The sequence below is a fragment of the Salminus brasiliensis genome, chromosome 4 (genome assembly GCF_030463535.1).
Source record: "Salminus brasiliensis chromosome 4, fSalBra1.hap2, whole genome shotgun sequence".
Lineage (NCBI taxonomy): Eukaryota > Metazoa > Chordata > Actinopteri > Characiformes > Bryconidae > Salminus > Salminus brasiliensis.
This window is the reverse complement of record NC_132881.1, coordinates 18,826,303-18,850,887: the sequence shown is the minus strand read 5'-3', so window position 1 is coordinate 18,850,887 and position 24,585 is coordinate 18,826,303. Positions and strand designations below refer to the sequence as shown.

The window sequence follows — 24,585 nt, the reverse complement described above, 5'->3', positions numbered from 1 at the left end:
CGTGATTGGTTCAATTTACCATCTGCATGGCTAAATACCTTTTTGTGTAAAAGTGACTCCTTGTTTGCAGGTGTTCCTGCATGGTGAAATGCCATGACGGCAGAAAAGTGCTGCTCTTCCCTGCGGTACATGTGGAATTCTTTTGTGTGAAAGCAAACCAGTGATAATGAGCCCATCCCGCAAAAGAGCCGAGAATTTGAGAAGCAGTTTGACAAGCCCTGCCAGTTGCGAGGCGATTTTGAAAACACCCCTGATTTCCGTCTAGACTCTGCTTAGACCCGGTGTTCCAAATATGGGCATAAAAACATTGCATCTACTACAAAATAACAAATCTGGTGGGCTGTGCTGCTAAAAGCAACATTACATGCAAAAAGACTATATATATATATATATATATATATATATATATATATATATATATATATATAGCACAGATGACATTATGCACTTCCTTCAGAAATAACAGGTCTTTTTACTTCTGTCTGCCTGAATCAACTTCCCCACTCTGGCCTCACACCAGCTGGCTATGATGGGGAATACCTTGCTATTGCTGTGCAGTGACTGGGGATAAACTGACTGTGTGTGCTGCTGAGTGCAGACTGACTCGTAGGCCGGGATCAGTGCGGCCTGTGGCATTCCTCACATGGTTATGATTCATAATGCTTTCACTGCACCCACCTCTCTGTAGCCAGAGAGGGGCTGATGGAACATGTTTGAGACAAATTTCCGCCAGACGTTGACGGTTGCTTTCAGACAGAAAACAGAGAAACAGTGAGTAGAGTGTAATTTTGGACTACAAATGTGGCTTTAACACCACTTGTATGTTTTGCACTGAGTTTAAGGTTAGACTTTTCAAGGTGGAAAAAAAGACTTACTGACTTACTGACGGATCAACATTAAACAAGTGGACAGTGGCATCGTTAAAAACAGGCCATTTCTGTTAAATTATCAGAACTAAATATTTTTCTGAATATATATTTATTGTATTAACTTAACCTTATTAGTTATAATTCAATAGTTCAGAATAAATGGGCCAAACAAAATAAATATCAGGCACAAAGAACTAAAACATTTGTAGCTTAAAAATTAAATGTAGGGTAATTTAAATATGTGTAACATGTAAAGGTGAATACATTTTTAGTATCATAACCCAAACATTTAACACTCATGTTTTTACCTGTTAACTCATTGGCCTGTAGGGTTTTCAAAAAAGGCCACTGGGGTCCAACTGTATGAACAAAACATAATGGCCATGCCCAACTGGTATGTTTGACATAAGCAAAAATACAACTTTTGGAATATCAGCAAAGGTACAGCATAGAATAAAAAAAACTGTATTCAATAAAAAGAACACTTTGCCAACTGTGAAGAACCAAGCCAATAACAGTTTGCATCTGATTTGGGCCTTTTGTCAATGATCTCCAAAAGCTTTGGGCTAAAATTGGGTAATTTGTGTTGATGTGAGATGCATATATCAACAGGTTGTACAGTTAGTAAAAACATATTTAAGATAATATCAGATTAATTTGATTTCCTCTATTTCTACGCATGCCTGATTCATATACCAGATTAAACAGACAATTACAGTTGTTACTGCTCATCTGGAGTGGGGCCTCCCATGTAAAATCCTATCTAGGGCCTCCTATTGTCTACCATAGCCGGGGCTGGCAACTTTCACGCTTTGACCATGAGACTCATGCAGTTGGCTGTAATCTCACCGTCTGACACCATACTTGCTATTTCTCATGCATTTTTAAAGACCCCTTGTCTCCCTCGCTCTGGATTTTACTGATTTAACACTCCCTGGACTGGCCATGACAGCCTTCTGTTGGAGTTAAGGAGAGCAACCCTGCTCATCTAGCTAACTGCATGATAAACAGACACTACCACCAGGGGCCCTATATGGAGGAGAAATGTGAAAAGTTAATATTTAAAAGACAGGGGCAGACAGGGGCCCCTAAATACAGTGTATTTACTAACAGTTTTCTGTTTTTGTTTTTGGCAAAAAGTAAAATCTAGAGACCCAAAAAAATTGACAAAATTAGTTTTTTTTAGCATTGAAAAAAAGTGTGTGAGTGACCATCTTAAAATAATGTTGCAAAAATTTACATTCCTTGCTTCTGGGCTTCCCCTACTGTCAGGAAGTGGAATTTGCACGTTTAGCAACCCCTAAAGGATACACTTTTCATGTGCATTTTACAAGCTGAGAGATATGGAACCTAAAGGAATCTAAAGGGAAAGAACCATGTGGACCAATGTGGTAGTATACTATCACAGCATTATGGAGTTCTTGCGAATGTTGTCCTGCCCACTTTACCAGAGTTACATAGTGCAGTTTATGGCATGCTGAGCCTGGAATAGAAACAATAGTGGTGCTGTTGTTCCTCAAGTGGAGCATCAGCATGATTTCTGTCATTTTAAGGTAAAAATGCCACATGATTTCACAGGCCCAGCAGCTACACAGGTGTCTTTGAGATTACATAACAACCATTATAGTTTGAGGCAAGAGTGTGCTGGTTAATATAATATGTGCTGGTCGTAAAGTGTGCGTAATTGTACCACAAGCCACAAACGTCATACATCAGTCTTTGGCTCATCAAGTGGATTTTAGGTATGGGCAAAGAGTACATACAAAGCCTAGCTTTAACACCAGTTTTTACCATCCATTTTAACATGTACTGGATTGCATGATGGACAGTGTGGCACTTGTGCAACACCATGAGCACTTTTGGCACAGATGTGTAAAAGAGGATGTTTTGATATTGCTTGTGACTACCTGTTTGTGTTTTTTTTCCCCCACAGAAACATGATCACACATGCATACTTGCACATACACAGCACACCCCACCACAGGAGGAGATTCCCACCCACACATCCCTCATTTTGCAATAATAAATAATTGGGGCACTACCCTCCCACAACACACATCTGTGCAAGCGTCAGTGTGAGGTTTACTATTTAAAGACTTTGTTTGTTAGAAGAACAAAGTTGATTTGATTATTTTGTGAGCTGTTACAGGCATTGCCACATAGGGCACTGCACAGATAACCAGGGGTGGACTAGCATACTGAACTGTATAGTTATTATTTCTGGAAAATTTATACATTACTCACATAGTATTTAAATTTAACAAAAAAAATAATAAACCATGCATTTTACAACAAATCTTTTAAAAAGTCCAGTTGTTGTGCTTTTGGATTTACTATCAATCTAAAATAACTAATAAGTATTATTAAATATAACATATACATATGAAGTGTATATTTGTGACTTGGATGGCAATAAAGTTCTTCTTGATCTCAATAAATGTAATAAATTAACTTCTGCGGCAGCAGTTATATCATGGCTGCTGAATGTACATCCAATATAGCATTTTTGTGCATTGGTATGTGTTATTTTCAGGTCTTTAATTTAAATGGTAAATTAAACAGGAATTCAAGTACACTTTATGTTGTCTTAATTTATGGCATATTAATGTATTTATAAAAAAAAATACATTTGCAAAAAATTGTTTCTGGATCCACATTTAGCAACTTTTCAGTTTTATTTACTTATTTATAAATGTATATGTATTTTATCCATTCAGGAGGTGATGCGCAAGTCAGGCAACCAGTAGACATGATTAGGCATGAACTAAGTATAATAAACAATGAAATACGTATTACAAAACAATGAGGTGAAATATAGATACCATAATATATATATATTATATAGATACCTACCTTTCTAAAGAGTCGTAACAATATCTATTCAATGCACATTGCAAATGAACTATTTGAGACTTCTACAGAACCATGTGAGAACAAAACCAAGTGAGAAAACTAAAGGCATTGTTTACAATTTTACAACTTTAACAAACTATACAAAACTGCACGGTAGGAAGATTTATGACATATATACAGTTTAAATATATTAGGCATCATATCAGAATAAAAAACATGTCCTAAGGTGATTTGGCCCAACAAAAAAGTTATACAAATCCCACAGCCCAGTGAGAGAGAAAGCACATTTTTATACCATGTCCAATGTACTAAATTTGTTTTAAAACTTTACATTGTATTGCTGAACTAATTTAAGAATATAATTTAGTACAACACACCACTTTGGCCAACCCAGGAAAAAGGTTTGGGCATCCCTGGTGATGACATAAGAGGTGGAGGAAGTAAATCAGTAGGTTGTTGTTGTGTGTGGTGTTCCAGCTGTTCTTCTCTAAGCCTTTATGAGTTGGGGTCAAAGCTTTGTTTAAGCTGTCCTCTGCTTGTTACAAACATGTTTGTATAGTTTTACCATTTCCCTATTAATTAGCTGCACAATGTGCAGTGTTTTGGAGATATGCAGGAACGCTGTATGTGCAGAGTTTTGATATGACAGTAAATGAGAGTACTGTACTGAAAAATATAATGCCTAACAATATATGCTTATTGGGATTGTAACAAATGGTCGTATGTCTTTTGTGTGTGTGCATATTGGCCTTGAGAGAGGACATGTGATCTGTGGTTAGCTAGCACGCTAACAGTGTTATGTCTGTTTTCATGATTTCCTGATAAAGTGAAGGCTAGTGTTCAGATAGTGTTCCTTGTATTGTGTTATTCTATAGCATTTATTAATCTTAACTCATTTCAATAATAGTGGATAAAACACTGTTTCTACATGGTGGAATGTGTTCAAAGCATAATGTAAGCAGGAAACCAATTGGTCCTCAATGACGATGACATGATACATGAAGAGATGGTCTAGCGATGGATGAAGTTTCCGCTGGCTGTATTTGGCCACCGTGGCCCAGGTGATCGTGGCATGAGAACAATGGCAGGGTCCTGTGCGTGGAGCGTGTGACAGGATGCCCCTCCTTGAAAGGTTAAGCAGGATGACCCCCTTCATATCCACAGATAATAAACTGAGATGATGGAATGTTCTGAAAGGGTAAACAGCCCAGTTTTTTGAGTGCATAATTTGAACCGTTTTTCAAGAAAGGTCTCACATCCTGTAGGTGAAAGAACTCTTCATCACACACTTTTCTGCATTTAGGAGTTCAAACATTTGAATTCTCTATTGTCCCAATGAATTCTGTTATATCTTTCACATTCATGTTGAAATAGAAATGTTGGCAATGTACTTTAGACTGCAGAAAACACGACCTGATCACAACACAAGCAAATTAAATTGCCTCCAGTACTGTCTGAGCACTTATGGGGAAAAAAACTGTATTCATGGTCAGTATCTGTGTTCTGACATTTTGTAATCAAAATGAATGCCATTTTATAAGACCTAATGGAAGAGGATTCAGAGAGCAGATCATATTTCATGACATATGGCAAAAAGATCTTTCCACCTCCCTCCTTGTTCTCCTCGACTACTAGGCTTATCACGCACAGTGCATTCATTCCTTTGTGTGCCCTTGGGGAAAGAGAAACTTTATAACTAAAACAGGCACTAGGCTTACACAACTCTTCCCATCAGGAATTCCAGCAAATAAAATGGTAACATATGTGTCAGAGTGTCAGCTGAATTAATTGCTTTGTGTTTGCAGTAACATTGTGCACAATGCACTGAGGTCTTTTGGACTCGTGCTGGGGAAATTCCACAGTGAAATTTTAAACTTTTTAGTGTTTTCAAGAGTAAAAGTTTTTACTCTTGATGATCTGTATCATCAGCCTATAGTCTTGAATCTTCTTTAATCAAATACAGTAGTTTTAGCAAGGCCATACTTGCTTTTTTTTTGGAATCTGGAGGGACAATTTGCACTGTCCCACTGAGGTACCTCTCCTGTCAGCATCTAATATCAACCATGTAGGCATTGCACTGGCGCAGGATAAGGTCAGGATAAGGTTAGCCAAATTCTTCTTCCTGGTCTGCAACTTTAACTTTACTCTGTCTTGTAGAGGAAAGGCCTGTTGATGGTACAGTTCTATTAGACCTTCTCCGTTTTCAAACTCCAGTGAAACACTGAGTCAAATGTGTCAAAAGATAATGATGAGTGGACTGTAGAAATGCTCCTGAATTACATGTAATAAAATCTTCTTAAAATGACTTCTGTTGCAACCATATGCTAATGGCACGTTCCGAACTAGCAAATACACAGTCATGAGTAGTTCATAATTCTTCATATATTCGCTTCCTAAAGGTATCAAAAGGGATGTGCTCATAAAAGGCTCATATTCAACTTGAGCAAGGCCACATATGGGGCTGGGCAATATGTGAAATGGGAAATGTGAAAATATTTTTGACTATATCCTCAATATGCTTAGAAAAGCATTTTGTGTATGACAATAACATAATTGATCACAATAATAATAATATAATATTCATATGAATAATTAATATTAATGATATTTATTAATAATACATATCATAATTTTGCCCACCCCTAACCACATGCTGTGGGCTCTGTCTTACAGATGAAGCATTTACCCTAACCTGTTGGTAAATATGTCCACTTTTGAAAATTGGGTCTGAATCTGTTTTATAGAGTCAACTAGAAGGAATTATCAGAAACTACAGACAGCGATTTATTCTTTTGTTAAGAAGACTTGTAAGGAGTCAGGTGTAGGACGGAACAAAAACATAAATACATGTTTACCGTGATGTGCTGTCAGTTGTGTACAGTGTTTTACAGTGTTTGGGGGAGGTTATTTGAATATACAGTACAAGTCTTCAGCTCTCTTAAATTTCATCAAATTGATTTGGAATACAAATGACACGGTGATAGTTGATTTAGAGTGATATTGGTTTCATGTAAGAAAGTATTCTGTGACAAAAATGACTGTTTGCATTCAACTTCAGTGCTGTGGAAGCTCCAAGTTTACACTCATGACGATGCTGTCCTTACAAGGACACAGTTGGTTGACAATTGGCCTCTACCTGTAAATCATTAAAAAATATTCCCCTTTTCTGGATAAAACACCTCTTATTTAAAGTACCATTAGTCAGACTGACCAAGGAGCATTTAAAAAAATATTAGGAATAAAAAACACAAGATAAAACATTATCCACATTTGTGATAACCCAGTAGCACTATCAATGGTGAGGGAATGGAATCAGCATCACACAATCCAGGCACTGCCTAGATATGGCCATTCCTCAACAGTATAACACTTTTCTGAAACCGACACAGGGCCAAAATTTCCTCTCAGTTGAGAGTGATCGTCTGGGTCTTCTTATTGATCTTGGCAAACTACATCTTCCAATAACTTTTGTACAATTTGTGAACTGATTTTGAAATCTGCAGATATTTAGAAAGAGATATTTCTGACTATGACCTATGATCATCCTTCTCGGATCTGCACTGAGCAACTTGGGCTTTCCAATTGCATTGTATGATGGCAATATAAGACATTTTGATACTTTCAGCACCACATCATAAATAATCTAAATATATGCATGCACAATCATGTGAAAAAAAAAGTACAACCTATTTGATTTTTATGGTTCGATGTATCAGGACATAATAAAAACAATATCTGTTCCTTTGCTGGTCAAAAGATTAGGTAAATACAACAGATGAACACATGACAAATTACACTGTTTCACTATTTATTTAACAAAAAATACTAAAAAAACACTATTTAGGCAAAAATGCAGAAGCAGTGTGTAAAAAACTACACTCCTACTGCTTCCGTAGGAAATAGGAGGGTAAGTAGCAGACAGGTGCTGCTAATGAAATGCCCTTGATTAATTGATCATTGGCAAGTGTTACCATCTCTAAAAAAGCAGACATTTTGGCAGTTTTTGTTAACACAGTGTCAAGGATGGAAAGACATCAGCAATTGTTGCTGCCCATCAATCTGAGGTAGTCAAGATGTATTGTCATACTGCACAGTGCCATGTTTGGCCAAAAACAAACATAGCATATCACCACAAACATTTTATACCAATTGTCAACTGTGGTGAAGGGGTGCTGATTGCAGTCATTAACTTGACCAAGAACCCCTATGTATACCAAAGAATTCTAGAGTCAAATGTGAGGCAATCTTTCCAACAGCCAAAGCTTGGTTGTAATTGGGTCATGCAACAGGACAATGATCCCAAGCACACCTGCAAATCTTCATCAGAATGCCTGAAAACAATAGAATCAAGGTGTTGCAATGACTTAGTCAAAGTCCAGACCCAAATCCAATTGAAATGCTGTGGCGGGACCTTAGGAGAGCTGTGCATAAATGAATGCCCACAAATGAATAAATTGAAGCAAAGTTGTACAGAAGAGTGGGCCAAAAGTCCTCCAGAACAATGTGAGAGACTGAAAGTAATTAAGAAAATCATTACTTGTTGCTAAAGGTGGCTCTGTAAGCTATTGATTTATGGGGTGCATTTAGTTTTTTTTGTACACATGGCTTTTTCATTTTTTTTTATAAATGGTGTTATTTGTCATATGTTGTTGTACATCTGAGGTTGTATTTACCAAATTTTAAGACTTGTTAATACCAGACATGTATGCCCTTAAACCATAGAATTTAGTGAGGGTGTGCTTTGATTTTCACAACAGTATATACGTGACCATGTATGTATAATTTTGACCATATGTTGGTTTCTAGAAACTTGTGCACCAAAGTCTTGTTTTTTCTTATAAAGATGAATGTGTCTGCCACATCTAATTCAACTTTTTAACTAATTATGACGCTCCGTATATGCTGAGTCAGGTGTGTTAGAATAAGGACACCACAAAATTGTGCAGACCTTGCGGTTTGGGAACCCCTGATGTACAATAAAAAAAGCAAGCAATGCTGTGTTTACCTGGGAGTGAGCAACCATGCTGATCAAATTTGTCTTATCCATTAACCATCAACCTTCCAGTGACTCTATTGCCCCATTTTAAATTTATGTACATTCTGCATTTTTGGAGTACAAGGTCATGAATTAGGTGTGCTATCTTGCATGCATTACAGATGTGTGTAGATGTGAACTTGTCCATCCAACTTAACACTACTGGTGAAATTAAACTGACAGGACACAACTCACTGCACTTAGAATTAAATTTCACTCTAGATGGAAAAGCAGCCAGTGTGGGGTGAAATGACCATGTTTTCTTGTTCACTGGACTTGGAAAAACATTGTCAGGGCTGACATTTTGCGGAAGGAAATATTGATATCTGGAAAGTTTTTGTTGGAAATAGTGTGCTGTATTTGGTCTGAAAACACTGAAGTTGGTATCAAGCTTATATTTTATAACATGTACTGCAACGCCTGGGGGTTTGCTCATTCCTTTCTCTGCTCTGCTTCTCCCTTTCTCCACTTCTGTGTTTGTGTGTTATTTTCAAGGGCAGCCTCCAGACAGTCCCAACCACAGCATGCTGATTTTAGACTTGACTGGGTGTAGGTGGAAACAGAGCAGTCTGGCTGTGTGTGCTAACAACGTCTTCACACTCTTTACTCACCCGCCCATTTATAGCCTAAACCATAAGTAAACAAAAAATGTAGCCAGTTCTATTTTAAATATGCCAATTAATCCATAACATCAACCCACCAAAGAATTGTTTAACTTTAGGAATGAACCCGAACGAGAGTAGTGTGCATTTACAGCACTTTTCAAAATCATCTTTAAAACCTTTGCTCTTTGTTTTACTAAAACCCCTGAAATACTACTTTGTGCTGTCATAGAGATGGACTGATTGCTATGGTTTCTAAGTGGCGGTACTTCATTTGGCCCTCCAGGGCCCTTGGCCTTCTCTAAGTGTTTCACTGCCCCCTGGCTCTCCTGCTGGGACTGAGGCTGTTTGCAGTTAAGAGCTGTTTACACAAGTGCACATTTGGAACAGGAACAGAACAAAAAAAAAACAGTTTTTCTGATATTATATATTAAATTTGCACTTTGGAAATATTCAGTGTGAAATTTGACTGTCTGGTGCAGACATTATTGTTGTTAGCTCCCTGTACAAAAATAAGATGCACACACATTGTGTCTACTGTAATAATTAGGCATAGCATTATTTTTTTGTTTGTTTTGTTTTTTTTTGTTTTACAAATTATGGTCATTTCAAGCATTTACAACATTTTTGCTAGTGCAGGGCATTTCAACTTCCTAGGTTGAGTTTGTTGGGTTGCTATTTTTGCTTGGGCTACAGTCTGGTGATGTTTCTGTGTAGCCTTGCTGTAATGACTGTTAGTGACAGTAACAACACAGCAGATGGGTCAGTTTAAGGCATTAATTACAGCACATGAGGAAGCTGATTCTGTTCAATCGCATCAGTAAGTACATTTCCATAAAACATAGCTGTTTTACTACTTAGTTAATTGAACTATTTTTCTATAAGGTGAGCTTACTTTAAGACTGCACTTTGGAATGTAGTCGGTAATGGTGATGTTATCAGCCTTATTTAAAAAATAAATAAAATGAAATCCAAATTTCAGGAGACAGGACTGTTCTAAGGTGCTTTACTGTGGGTAGCCTATTTTTCACTACACATTTGTGAATTTGTTGTCTACATACAATACTGTGCAAAGGTTTAAATGTCTGGGAAAATGGGTATACAAAACTATATTTGTATAACTATATTGTATTAAATACAGAAAAACAAACAATATGTTGTTAACTTATTAATAGCTCTCCTCAAGGAAGCCCGGGATTAACTGTTACCATACCTAGTTTATCTAATCAGTAAGAGTCAATAACCAAACACGTGGTCTTTCACTTTTGCACATGGCTGTATACTTTATCCTGCTTTTTGACACAACCCACATGCATTCAATGACAGAACCCTGCCTTCATTATGTGTCCAAATAAAACTACCAACGACTTTATCAACACTGTAAAGCCAAAAGCACAGAACCGAGCGCTATTACTTTCAGCGTGGAACTGCAGTACCCCAGGGCTGCCGTAGTGGTAGTGGTTACGTTACGCTGTAGTGGGGAGTCCCTTCACATTCTCGTGAGTCAGTCTTTGTGCTGCACGTGGGCGCGCGCTTAAATCATTCTGCCTGTGAGCAGCGAACACGAACCCGAACCAGTTCACAGGGAAAACCTCTGAAAAGGTAGGGTCTTTATTCTACCCCAGAAACATCACTATCTGTGGTGGGGTTCGACTCAGTTTAGCTTCGTGTTTGTGAGCGTCACCCAGGGTCATATTCTGGGGTATCTCAGGTTGAGGAAAGTGACGCTGGTAGTTCTTGGTTTACCCGCGCTTTAACGTGTTCGCTATGGTGGAGAGACTCGAGTTTTCTGTGTTCGTCGTTTGTCTTATTGAGCAGTGTGGATAGCCGTAGTGAGAGAGAGTGTGTGGATGTGTGCGCGTGCGTGCGTGCGCGCGCGAGTGCGAGTGAGCGAGAGCGAGAGAGCTGGCATGATGCTGCTCTCTTTGGCAGGATTAAATTTAGCGCCAACGCGCTGCATTGTCCTCCACGGTTCTAGCTTTGTGCTAAACAGTTAAACCAAACATACATCGAATTATTAAGGACTTTTGTGTAGCGAATAGTTTAAACGGACGTGTCCTGTCTAAAAAAAAAAAACATCATTTACACAGAGTATACGTTTGGTACTGTGCTCGCTTAATGTTTGAGAGTAGTATGGCACCCACGTGGAGGGGAAGAGAAGTCCTTTGGAAATGTTGTGAAAATGGCCCCAGGCGCCTAAATCAGTGTTTATAGTCATGCCACTACAAAATATTCAATATAAAGAGTTCAGACCGTCATATTAGGCACCATAAAGTGTGGCTGGTTCTACGTGTCTAATATACATTATTCTGTCACCCGTCACATTCGCCATCCTGTAGCAGGAAACGAGTCACAGGTTCAGTGTGGTAATTTCGTCAGAGTGTCTCATGCCATCACTCTTGGTTTTTGGGGCACTGCAGTAGTCGTGTCTTGTCGGGCTGACTTCTTTCACATGAAATGCATTAAGAATGCATCTTTTGTCTCGGCAGCAGTGGAAGATCGCGTGTAGCTGCGGGCTGAATGGACTCGCGTGTTTTCATGCATCCAGATACGGTTCTCCCTGTGTCTACTAATGCTGAGCGTGGATCTGATAAAAAGGCAGTTTCCTAACCTACCTACCTAATTAAATCTGTCAGATGAACACAAACTCATTTAGAGTAGTGTATTATGAATTGTAGGGAAACTTACCCACTTGGATAGTTCGCAGTGGTGGTGATGGGAACAACCCTTACAAAAAGCTTATGGTAAAAACTACAAAAAAAAAAAGCTGTAGAATGATGGTGCTCAATCCTACACTTTTGGGATCGGTTGGGGGATGAGGTGGGGTGGTCCAACATCCTAAACTCGCTAACACACTTGTCACTGATTGCAATCCAATAGTCACAGCAGTGCTCCAAAATCTAGTAGAAAGCTGTAAGCAGTATCCCTGGACAGTAGGGACAGTTACTCTGACAAAAGCAGGATAAACATTTTTTGATTTAGAAGTAAACAGTGAATTAGCAGGTGTCCGAAGACGCTTGTCCATATAGCGTATAAGGCTGGGAAATTGAGTAATCCATTACATCATACATTACAATATGCTTTTATTAGCTTGGCTTGGAATTCGCCGGTACTGAAACATTGTATTTTGCATATCATCAAATCCTTTCAGAAGTACACACAATGCTTGCAAAGCCGTCAACGTTAACTTAGACAAAAGTACTTTTTTAGGACTGTTTGCAGCCAAGCGGGTCACTCACAGGAAACGTGGGTTGATGTTGTGTAGATGGGTTTCACGTGAGCTTCATGTGAAGGTTGGCATCAATGCAGCGACTATGTGCTTTTCCTAAGCATGCGTATGACCTCTCCTGCTGTCACATGTTCTTCGTAAGGGGAGTACTTCATTAGGTTGTTAGATCTTTTTAGGTTGTTAGTGTATCCTTTGTCAAGCTTCTGTACTGACCCTGTCAAGAAACCCATACCGGGACATTCTGGCCAGAATTTAATGTCATTTGTCTTATGTAATATTTTGTGGCTCAGCATTTCATCCCTCAGCATCATGGCTATGTGATATTGTGCATTCTTTTTGTGCTTTGTGCCTTACAATAACCATAATGCATTATGCAAATGTCATGCAACCACTGGGAATCCCCTCACAATGATAAAAAACCAAACTCCCTAATCATAATAGTAGTAGGCTTAGTTGGCATTTTAGTAGTCTTCAGGTATCTGTCCGGAAATGGTTGCAGTTTTTCAAATGTTCCTCCCACCCTCAAAATGCATTATCAGTAAACCAGAAGCTTCACTCTAGAGCAGAGCTGTCTAAAGTGATTTGGAGTAAAATTAACTTGTGCCTAGGATTAGTTTCACCCACCAGAGAGTTAACCTCACCCAATTAGGGAGAACATTTTTATGTTTCACACAATTCCAATTCATATTTTCCTATTTATATAGTACTTTTGTGGCAGTGGGGCTAGGTACATCATTAGTCACCAGGAATACTAGTGTGGTTCTACAGTTATGAAGTTGGTTAAGCGATAGTTCTGGAAAGTGAGCTTGGAGGGAAGTGGGTCTGTGGATTGTGGGCTTAATTTAGCGAAACACTGAAGAAGGGAGGTGCCTACCTGATGACCCTTATGAAGAGTTTGCAATATAGTGGGTAACTGAAATTTACAGGACGTAAAGGATTTACTGCCTTTTGGTTCCAAATACCAGCTTTTAGAGTTCTTGTGGCTACAAAATGTAGTTCTCATAACCATATGTGTAGAAGTGTGTTCTGTAGTTTTTGAGGCTCACATTCACGCAATGTGTGAGTCAACCAGTTTATAATTCCATTGCTTCCATAAATTTCTATTCCGAATAATGAAATGGGGGCCAGGTTACACCAGACTTAACCATTGTATGTAGCAGTTTTGAAGTAACTTGCTCAACCCTGATGAACAGAGAAAAGGAGCACATGGGGTCTAGTCCAACTTTTTTTGCCTCATAGCATTTGGAAACCAATCCAAGGAATATAACTGTAACCATGGTCTGTGTTCTGTGTTTACCAAAGTTTTTATTTATTTATTTTTTATTCTAAGGAGGTGGTCAATAGAATATTCTGCTTTTAATACTCTGAATAGCACGTGGGGTGGCATTCCTGGGGGGAGAGACTTGAGCCCTCTTTTGAGGATTTACAGCTTTGCATATTAATGGAATTCATAGCAACCATGATGTCCTTCTGCCCTTTAGAAGGAGTTGAAGCAAAGCTGTGTCTAGGTTCCACATTGCTTTGGGAGCTGGAAGATCTCCATGGATTATGGAGAAGACTGCTAGTGTAATCTTGCTGTGTTACTGGTTTCTGAATCACTCTATCTTTCGGAGACCTCCTCAGATTACATGGTCTACCTTTGGCTCAGCACCCCAGCAGGCAGGCTATTCCTGGAGCCCATGGCACTGTTTTTTTAAATGCCGTACTGCACAAGGGCAGTTGGGGAACGCAGTCCCAGGAAGTGCTGTTGGAAGAGAATCTGGGAGGCTGGCCAAGGTGATTTTTGACAGTCTCTGTTTTGCAAAGATGACCGTGGTGTTTACGAACAGCATGTGCTGATGACCGGTTATGGAGAGTTGATGTTCTTTTGTGTGGTGCAACACTCTGCACTCTGGCCCATGCACTTCTTGGTTGGATTAGAACCAATGTGGAGTGATTTGCTTCTCCAGGTTTGGCAAGCAAGTGGATCAGGGAGTGAGTTATAATGTAAATGATTGACAATGCCTTGGAAAACATCTGTGCTTTTAATGAACGATGACAAGCGGTGCATGTTTTGACTTAAAATCAGGTGTGCTCCCACCTTCTTATACAGCACGCAGATGCATTCCCTACATTTTTTAGGTTGAAAATAAATATAATAAAACATTCCTATCTAGAAATGTTTTATCAGTACTTGGGGAGTGTGTGGCAAGGGGGCACTTTGCCTTATTTTGCCTTGAATTTCTTCTAGCTAAAATTCTTTTATTGTATACTAAGTGATACAGTATTTTTCTTGTGAAGGGGAATCTAGTGAGAATCTAGATTCTCACTAGAATCTGTGAATCTGTGCTTTTGTGCATTCCTGAAGGTTTGGAGCACAAATGTTACAACAATGGTTTTCAGTTCCATTTGTGGGGAACTGATGTGCTGATTTTGTCACGAGTTGAAACAGTTTTGGGTTAGAAAAACCACAAAACTGTGCAAAGTATGGACTTCTCATGTTTTGCTCCTTATGTGAAACACTGTCTTTAACATGTTGCTCATCTCTTGCTTAAACAAGCTGCACTCTCTGATGAGGAGTGCACATTGTTTGGAAATGTTTCTGTTAAACAAGAATCACAGAACACTTCCCACGTTCTGGTCTATTTGGGTTTAGTTCTGAGATTAGAATGACATTCTCACAACAAGCAACTTTGACCTGTGCCAGTGCAGCACCTGGAATCGCCACATGGTTATTTCTACAGTGAGTTGGTTGATATGCTATCAGTCATGTTGGTGGGTCTTGATTTGTGATTTGATGTGGAACAAAGTTATTTAATTCAAAACTTAAAACAGAAAATACATACAAATAAAATGAAACGCAATGATAGACTGGAAGTCTTAGGCAGTGTTTTGTGCACATGTGACTGCTGAACTGTGTTTGTTATAAGATTACACACTATCAGACTCTTCTCTGTAGTAGCAGATAATACAATATTAGCATTGGACTAGGGATGCATGATTTTGGAAAACAAACTCATTACCATAGTGTTTTTTTTTCTTTTTGCAATACATATTGCAATATTTAAAAATACAAAAAAAAAACAAATTAAATCATATATCATGCTACAGGTTGTTTGATGCAAAAGGAAAATTAACATTGTTTTAATTTTTCAGGCAGATTATACCTGCCCAATATTGTTATTTTATTCTAATGTTTGATACACAGTGTGCATTATTAAGATTATTTTTGTTTTTTTATTGCATTTTATTTTACTTGTAAGTTTCCTGCTGGGTATGGGTGTAATACTGGGTGTGTGAACAGACTGCCAATACCCTTAACATTCTCCTTTAATAGTCTAATTAAAAAGTAACCTATACAGTTTCCAGTCAATGGCCAGTAATTCATAGTGTATATCATAGTGGTCAAAATAGATGCCCAGACAAGACTACCACTCAACCAATAAGTAATTTTTAACACTGCATTTGCCTTCCTCTTTATCATTATTAAATTGCAAGTTGCTCTGGATGAGAAAAGAGCATCTGTCAAATGGTATAAATGCAATTGAAATAATTGTATTTGTAAGTAGGAGTGGTACAAGTGTATTGGTACAACTTTTTTGACCAAGTGAACATTGTTTAATTGAAATACCGCAAATCTGAGCACAACAGCTAACCTATAGAATTCACTGCAGACATACAATGTGCCTTTTCCTCTCCTGTGCCTTACTAATCAGGTCATGCAAAACCTGTTAGGGATCGTTCAGTCATGGACAATTTAAAATGGGCAGGGCAGCGTTCAGTGCTTTGCTTACACTTTTCTTAAATGGGTAAAATAACTTCAGCAGTGTGGCTGCAAAATATAATTTAAAATTACCATAAAAAAACATTATTGGCCACAAGACACCTTACTAACTGCGATAAGACTTGATTCAAACTCAGAGTCCTTAAATCCCTCTATATAATATATACTAGACTCAAAACTGTGTTGAAACGAAACAAACGCTGCCGATTTGACAGCAATCAGAGGCAGGGAGGAACCCAGTCATGTCTAAAACAAAGTGCAGTATCGTAGCCTTAAATTATATTTTATTGGATAAATAACTGCTAATCAAGCTAAACACGAAGTGCTAGCAGTGAGCTGTCTACCTTAGCAAGACATTACGTATTAATGTTTTCATCATTCAGTTACCAAGACCTTCATTACTACTCTGACTAATGGGACAACATGGCCAGGAAGGTATCAAGGCAGCTAATGACCGTAAACAGGTGTTAAAACTTGAGTTGAACTGCTCGTAGGACTTATAGGGCATTTTAGCAAACCCTGCAGATGTGATGCACTTAATGAAAGACTTAACAGATGTAAAACAAGTTGTTTTTAATTAATTCATTTTATTTGTAAATTGGTACTGCCATTTGCCTGTAGCATTAGCAATGATCTAGACACTAGGAGAATAAGGACTTAACATGTCTCCTCCGATACATGCAAAACCAGCCACTACATTTTTTCGAACTGCTGCTGATGCAACATCACAACAAGCAGGCAGATGACACACCCAGAGGACAGATGCCTGTGCCAGCCAGGTGGGTAGATGGTGGGAAGAACCCACCATCTACCCACCAGGAGAGAGCATGGTAAATTGATGACAAAGCAACATGGCTTGGGATTTGAAGCATTCGACCACTGAGCTCAGTTTCAGATGTGTTTAAAGGAACATCCAAACAAGCCTGATGTGTTTTGGGAACAAGTCCTGTGAACTGATGACATTAAAAAAGAATGTGTTGGCTGCAATGAGGTATTTTTAGAGAAGAAAAGTTGCAGAATTTCATGAAACGAACTGTTAAGCATGAGGTGTATCCCCCCCCAACAAGAATTGAAAGACACTACAGTTAACTACTGTTAGCTGGCTAAAAAAGCTATGATGCGTGCTATAACATTTGCTATGATGATTGCAAAGAGCCGGTGTTATTACAAAAATGGGAAAATAAATAAACAACTAAATATCTTGCTTAAAATATTATGTCCTCTTTAACCTGATGTCTGAATTATTCATTATTTATGTTATTTTATTGTATGGATTAGTTTTTCGTTATATTTTGTGGTATTCTCTTAATTTTTCTTTTCTAAGCTGCCACTGTTGGATGCTTTAGCGTTCCCTCCCCATTTACCCCCCTCTTTAAATTGCTTGTATATTTGATTATTGACCATTATGATAAACGGAGGGGAATATTTTACATAAGACTGTACTGTATTGAAATCCTTATACCCATAGTATGTTAACGTCCGTTTTTTAAAAAAAATATTATTAAGGGGTGGAGATGAGGCCAGATAAGTAGAACATTTATTAAATGCCATAGATACCTGATGCCTCCAAATGGGTGTTTGAGTAATTCAAAATGCAAGATATGATAGATGCTGTTCCGAGACCAGAGCTGTTCAGAAGACAGTTGTATGATTTGAGTACATGGAATAAACCTTTTTAATGGAGACATTTTCTGGCAGTTGTTTGGATCCATGGAAAATGTGTTGAATATGTGTACAGAGCGAAGTCATGCTGTTTGTTTCATCGATGCATGCAGTGTCCTGCTTTGTTTGGATGAGTTTTGAGCGGTGCCTCTTTGTTCGTTTCTCAAGCATCTGCTGATGGTCTTTGTTTCCAAAAAAGCATTCAGCACATTTTATATTGGCGCATGTGTCAAACGTACATAAAACAATTACTCCAGATGGGAAAACAGTGGATCTCTCACTCAGTGTAGGAATCACAGACAAAAAAGGAAGATGCTTTCAATAGAAGATGCATGATATTGACTACATCACATTGTAATAATAAATATTTCTGTATGCATGTCTTTTATTTATGTGAAAGCAAGCTTATTTGCTGGTATACATACACACCCTCCCAGCTTAGTGGTGTATTGTCTGTGACAGAGATGGTGGTGTTCAGCATATGTGGTAGAGGGGAGTCAAAAACCTATTAGCCCAACTAGGCCTGTCATGATAACAATATTTTTGTGGATAATATACTGTCCCAGAAATAATTGCGATAAACAATGTTTTGGGCATTTTGAGACTACTGTATGCCACTGATATAATGATAATCGCATAATAAAGCCTTTACACCATTTTGAAAGCATTTAACTATTAATTAATAATGGAGATGTTTTATTTTGCCAATTTGGTGTTGATGGCATTCATGTGTATGTTAACAAAACAAAAATAAATGCAATGGACAATATTCATTGCCATGTATTGTACAATAAGTTAATGTAATTATCATGACAGACCTAAACACAACAGTTGAGCAGGATGCAGAAGAATACTTAAAATGAATTAAAACAAAAATGATCAGAGGTAAAGAGTTAACACTACTAACCAGTTGAATGCTGATGAGGATTCTTTTTCTAGGTCTTTTTTCCTCAGTGGATGATGTGCCAACATTTTAGTTCATCAGAAACGGATTTTCCTATATATAATGTTTCTAATTAACACCATTGTCCTCTTGTGATTTAAAATGCAACATACTCTGTTTTGGAATGCTGGCACCTGGAAGGTTACATTTGCCCATCTTTTGTTCATGTTGTCTACTTATAGTAGGCTGTAGTACTTTACATTAAGGTTAATTACATGGTAATTTGGCACTCTTCAAGATGGTCAGTGCAGAAATGGTTAAGGCATGGTTCTCAATTGGAGTACCCTTTGTTTCAGGTTTTTGTAGTAAATCATAATATAGGTATAGATTCAGCCTTGGCTCACACATTTGGAGCCCTTCACCTTCCTCATTGGGCTACAAATATGGCTTGATGAAAAAGCATGCTATTTTTTTTGAGTTTATTTAATCTAAGTGAAGCATTCTCATTTGTAGTGTTTGTGTGGGTTGGGCTGTAGAGGCTGGGTCAGGCTGAGTAGGGCTTTTAGGGCTCTGGTCCCTCCTCAAGTCTCATTCAGCATATAAGACTGAAGGCTTTGTTCAGCAGCTATCTCCATTGGTGGATCATAGACGGAACCATATTGTAAGACATTTTACATTGTATTTCTACCTCTACATTTTTTTTTTTTTGCATGACTGTATAATTTGCTGTGGTTTGGTGGCTGCTGTTGAACTTTGGATTGTGTTTTTTTTTGTACAACTCTCACCACAATACAATGAATTTGTAGTTTGTGTAGCTTTGAATTCACAATACAAAATTGCAATATCCACACTGATGAAAAAATTAAATAATTTTGTAGTGCACACCCTTCAGGTTTTAACTAGATGATTTCAGATTGATTGTTGTTGATCAACTGAATATTAACCAAATGTTAAAAGTACTCACTCCAAAACCATGAAAACATTGACAAGCTTTTCTCACATTTAAAAAATGATGTATTTAAACAAATATTATTATAATTATTATATTATTGTAATTAATTAGAGCCTCAGGAGTGGAGCCTCAGAAGTGGGGAAAAATGTTAATAAATGTTTTATTTTAATAGTGCTGTTGCTTTGGAATGTTTATATTGGCTAACCCAGATGTTTTCCTTGGGATTTAACTGTTATGATTGAATTTGCAGTATAGTAAAATGTCCTTAGATTCCAGAGGGTGTGGATTTTCTGCCTCAAAGGTCAGATCCCTTTCTACAGGAAATTGGTGGCAGTGGTGTTCTGTGTCTCTGGTGTCTATAACATTTCATATACAATGCACATTATAAAGCTTACTTGTAGGCCTATGTGGAAAGATTCAGTAACCAACAGTGATTTAGTTATTGGTATTGGTTCTTTTACCAATAATAATAAAAGCACACATGAGCATCATCCAAGAAATATGTGAAGTTAAGATTAAATCATGTAGTATAAATTAAAGTGTGTAAGAATGTGAATGTGATTTTAATTAGAACATTTCTGTAGTTACAGATTTGGCACCAGCTTTTAAAGCAGAGCAGCGAGCCATTTGAAGAACAATGACTGCAATTAATACTCCCCAAGACAGGTGAGTGTATCTGGCCACTTTGTTCAAGGTCCTGAAGGCTGAAAATGCACAGTTGTCATAATATATGTATTCTGACAGGTACAATGCAGTATGGATTATTTTTTTCATCTTGGGGCTGGGAACTCTCCTGCCATGGAACTTCTTTATGACTGCCACTATGGTAATCCTTTTAATGACAGATTATCTGATGTAAAAGTGTCATTTTACAAAAGTCGCCTTTCTCAGTACCACATATTTTCTCCACAGTACTTCACCAGTCGACTAAACGATGCATCCACAAATGGAACTGCACACAACCAGACATCGAGCAGCGTGGTGGCAGAGGGTGACACACGTAGTGTCTTAGAGGCCAAGTTCAACAATGTGATGACCTTATGTGCCATGGTGCCACTGCTCATCTTTACCTGTCTTAACTCTTTTATCCATCAGAGGTAAGGCAAACTTTTTTTTTTCATTCACTTTTGCGCAAAAACAATAATAACCCAGTCACAGTAAAAAAACAAATGCGGTTGATGTTGCAAAAAAGTGACAGTTGTAATATTATCTAAAAGACTTGAGACAAAATTTTAAGAAAATTTTTAAAAGAAATGAGCAGTTGTCTGTCAGTGGTACTTTCACTGACGCTGATCAAATGTATGCCCTAGAGACCCTAGAAATAATTAATCAAGGTATTGATTGGTTTGAATATAATTTCAGTTGTAAGAGTTTCCTGGCAGAAAACTTGTGTAATTGGGCCTTAAAACACAAGGAACACAAGGGCTTCTGATCATTTTATTCTATTTGCCATCTAGATTTTTTCAGTTTAATCCAGTGCCTTCTGTGAACTCTGCATGAAAGGTTTATGTCAACCTTATCTGCACTTAGCCTTTTTTTCAGGTAGAATTTAATGCTGTTGGCGAGCTCAGAGTTTGCCTGAGCGGAGGATGTAGATGGATCTAAATCCTTCATATAGTTCATGTACTCCAATGGCATGTTTGTTTTAATTAAGAACGGACATTGGGAGGGGTCCTGCATACACCCTCTTACTCCCCAAATGCAGTATCTCAGGAATGTTGATCTTATGCCCTCTCCCTTTTTCCCCCACCACCCTCCCCTTCCCTCACTCCCCCCCCCCCCCCCCCCCCTCCTCCCTCCTGCTTCCTCCCCTTTCTCAGGATCCCTCAGAAGCTGAGGATCTCTGGGAGTCTCTTGGTCATCCTGGTGGTGTTTCTAGTTACCGCCATAGTGGTGAAGGTGGACATGGCACCTCTGCCCTTTTTCGTCTTCACCATGATCAAAATCATCTGCATTAATTGTAAGTGTCTGCTGTGCCCCTTTGCATAAACCGTTTCACTCCCCATGATGCTGGGCCTCAGCATCCGACTGTTTTTATTTTTAGCAGGTTTTCTGACTGAGTCTCCCTAGGACAGGTCACACTGTGTTGGTTTTGCATTCTTTGAGTCAGAGGAGGATGGGGTCGAGATCATAGACCTGACTTCTTTGATGATGTTGTTATTATTACATACCGGTTTGGGGAGTCCAGCTGTTGGAGTCAACATAAAAAGGAAATTTTAGTTGAAACCTTTGAAATTCTTGCGATGTTGTGTGTTTTCCATATGCCATGTCCGTGTTATCAGTTTGAGAGTTTTCTGCCTGTTGTTTTGACCGTATATTGATGGGTGTTTATGTTCACTTCTCACCACTCTTTTATGTGTTTACTTGATCTCTACAGCATTTGGTGCAATTCTGCAGGGCAGTTTGTTTGGCCTGGCAGGCATGCTCCCAGCTTCCTATACAACTCCTATAATGAGCGGCCAAGGACTTGCTGGAACGTTTGCAGCGTTCTCCATGATCTGTGCACTTGCCAGTGCGTATTACATTTGTTTTAACACACACAAAACCTAAAATAATCATCTGATATGCAGGTTTCTGATTGAAGTCAGTTGTTATTATTATTGCCTTTCTATGTAAAGTCATGACCTTTTGACCCCCCCCCTTCTCCAGCTGGTTCAGAGTTGCAGGACAGTGCCTTTGGATACTTCATCACTGCCTGTGTTGTAATACTTCTAGCCATCATCTCTTACCATCTCCTACCAAAAATGGTACATTTTATTTATTTTTTTGGTTGTAGGGTTTGATACACCAAGCTATATATATATATATATATATATATATATATATATATATATATATATATATATATATATATATATATATATATATATATATATTATAGCATCTGTTTTTATTTGTGCAAGAGGTGACGAGTAGATTTTACTGTCTAAAACCTAATACTTCTACCATTACTTACTAAGAGTCTCACTAGCTACAACAATGCTTACTTGCTGTCGCTGTACTCAGTGATGCCATTTTCTCTACTGCTGCGTCTGCTTTCCACATTATCAGCGTTAAGGTATCAGCCTTGATGTGAAGTCTGTAAAATCTGCCTGATGTGTGGGCTGCAAAACAGCTAAACCTTAAATGTGACATGTTATAATTAACCATACAAATACTGCTGTAGCAGCGCACCATGCAAATGTAATCCAGGAGTTTTGATTAATTAATCAGACCACACAGTGCTAATGCATACAAAAACAAAAGATTCTATTCTTTAACCAATCAATGTATTTTCAAAATACCTAATAAGCTGGAAACACAGAATGAACCACCTTTCTACATAATGGCTTCAGCTTTATAGTACAGTCAGTCAGCTACAATGGTTTGTCTTTCTGTCCTGCAGGAATTTTTCCAGTATTACTCAGACACCAGTAGCTCCAAACCTGGCAATGATGAGGAGAACAAGATGGACTTGTTGAGGAAAGGTAGAATATCTGTTTACCCACTAATGTAAAGTATGTCAAAATGTCTCTCAGTCCAATTCCAACAAACAGGAAAGAGTTAGCAAACAAGCTCTCACTCCAGCTCTACCCTATCCCAGTGGCCAAGGAATGCATTTAATTAAAGTCTGCTCCAAACCTCAAACCATCTGGAACAATGACGCTACATGTGTGTTTAGCTCTGCTGGTACAGCATTTGAGTGTTTTCTTTAGATGGAGCCAGAGCCTGATTGGGTTCCCCTTGTTGGTTTCTCAATGTTTCTAGTGTGCCCTCAGTTTCACTTGTAGAAGTATAATATATATAAAATATATATAATATAAATAAACAAAAAGGTTCATTTGCGATCATTATTGTTGAATTGTCCTCCACAGAAAGCCCTGGGGAGAAAAGGCCTGTAGTCAGTCTCACTGATGAGGACGCCTCGCATACAGTGTCTGTGTTTGCCATCTTTAAAAAGGTACCATATGAATTTCTGCGATGTTGCGCACTGTTCCAAATCCAAATGTGAATCCAGTGTAGCTTTTATTTAACCATTGGGGCTTGAAATATACTGTGGGTGCGTGCGTGTGATGAGCCAGATTTGACCCACCTCCATCTGCAGGTTTATATTGGAATCACTTACTTGAGATCATTAATCTACGATGGTGCTCATATTGAAAGCTGCAGCTGTGTTTTTTCAACATTTTGTGTTTTCTAAATGAGTTGCTCTAGGTACAGAATCAGCTTGTTTAGTGTGGTCATGGAAACTGACTATATGTTAACAAAACATCACATCCTTGTTAACTTTGAATCTGTGAGAATTCATCTGGTCAAATGGTTTGTCTGGGGGGATGCAAAGAGATCTTGGGGACAAGTGACATCTTGGGTCACAGGCTCTGCATTTTTTTTTTTTTTTGGACAAAATGCGGCATTGGGCCGTAGGAAAGGTCTACATCTGGCATTAGTACTGATACCACAGGGTTCTGCTCTTCTAGAATGCATAAAATATGTACTTATAAAAATATGACTTGTTTTTCTTGCCATTTGCTGTGAATGATTTAGGGATTTTTAATAAAAAACATGAATAAAAAAACAAGAGAAGAGATTTTTGCAGTAGTAAATATCTAATTTGTGTTATTTGTAAGACATAAAACATGCCTTGGGCGTGTCTTTATGGAATTTTCAAAAAGAAATATATTTAGTAGCTGCAGTACTGTACCTTTACTTTGTCGTATGTCATGGATCTTCTGTTATTCACTGTTATTTTCTTGCTTC

At 38.1% G+C, this 24,585-nt stretch overlaps 2 protein-coding genes across 4 annotated transcripts in view; both read left to right on the top strand.

Annotated features, from left to right (window-relative positions):
* LOC140554459 (arginyl-tRNA--protein transferase 1) overlaps nucleotides 1–24,585 on the top strand; it is a 320,650-nt gene that overhangs the window by 83,149 nt on the left and 212,916 nt on the right. The gene's annotated exons all lie outside the window — the stretch shown is intronic.
* slc29a1a (solute carrier family 29 member 1a) overlaps nucleotides 1–24,585 on the top strand; it is a 33,329-nt gene that overhangs the window by 5,101 nt on the left and 3,643 nt on the right. The window contains exons 1-9 of one of the 3 annotated variants that reach the window (XM_072676806.1): nucleotides 10,869–10,961; nucleotides 20,433–20,514; nucleotides 20,593–20,674; nucleotides 20,761–20,945; nucleotides 21,669–21,808; nucleotides 22,226–22,360; nucleotides 22,498–22,595; nucleotides 23,234–23,315; nucleotides 23,703–23,788. In XM_072676806.1, the coding sequence (XP_072532907.1) occupies nucleotides 20,486–20,514; nucleotides 20,593–20,674; nucleotides 20,761–20,945; nucleotides 21,669–21,808; nucleotides 22,226–22,360; nucleotides 22,498–22,595; nucleotides 23,234–23,315; nucleotides 23,703–23,788 (837 nt within the window). In that variant the 5' untranslated portion in view covers nucleotides 10,869–10,961; nucleotides 20,433–20,485. Of the gene's footprint in view, nucleotides 1–10,868; nucleotides 10,962–19,501; nucleotides 19,558–20,432; nucleotides 20,515–20,592; nucleotides 20,675–20,760; nucleotides 20,946–21,668; nucleotides 21,809–22,225; nucleotides 22,361–22,497; nucleotides 22,596–23,233; nucleotides 23,316–23,702; nucleotides 23,789–24,585 lie in introns of those variants that run through there. The other 2 variants (XM_072676807.1, XM_072676808.1) reach the window with 2 other exon arrangements.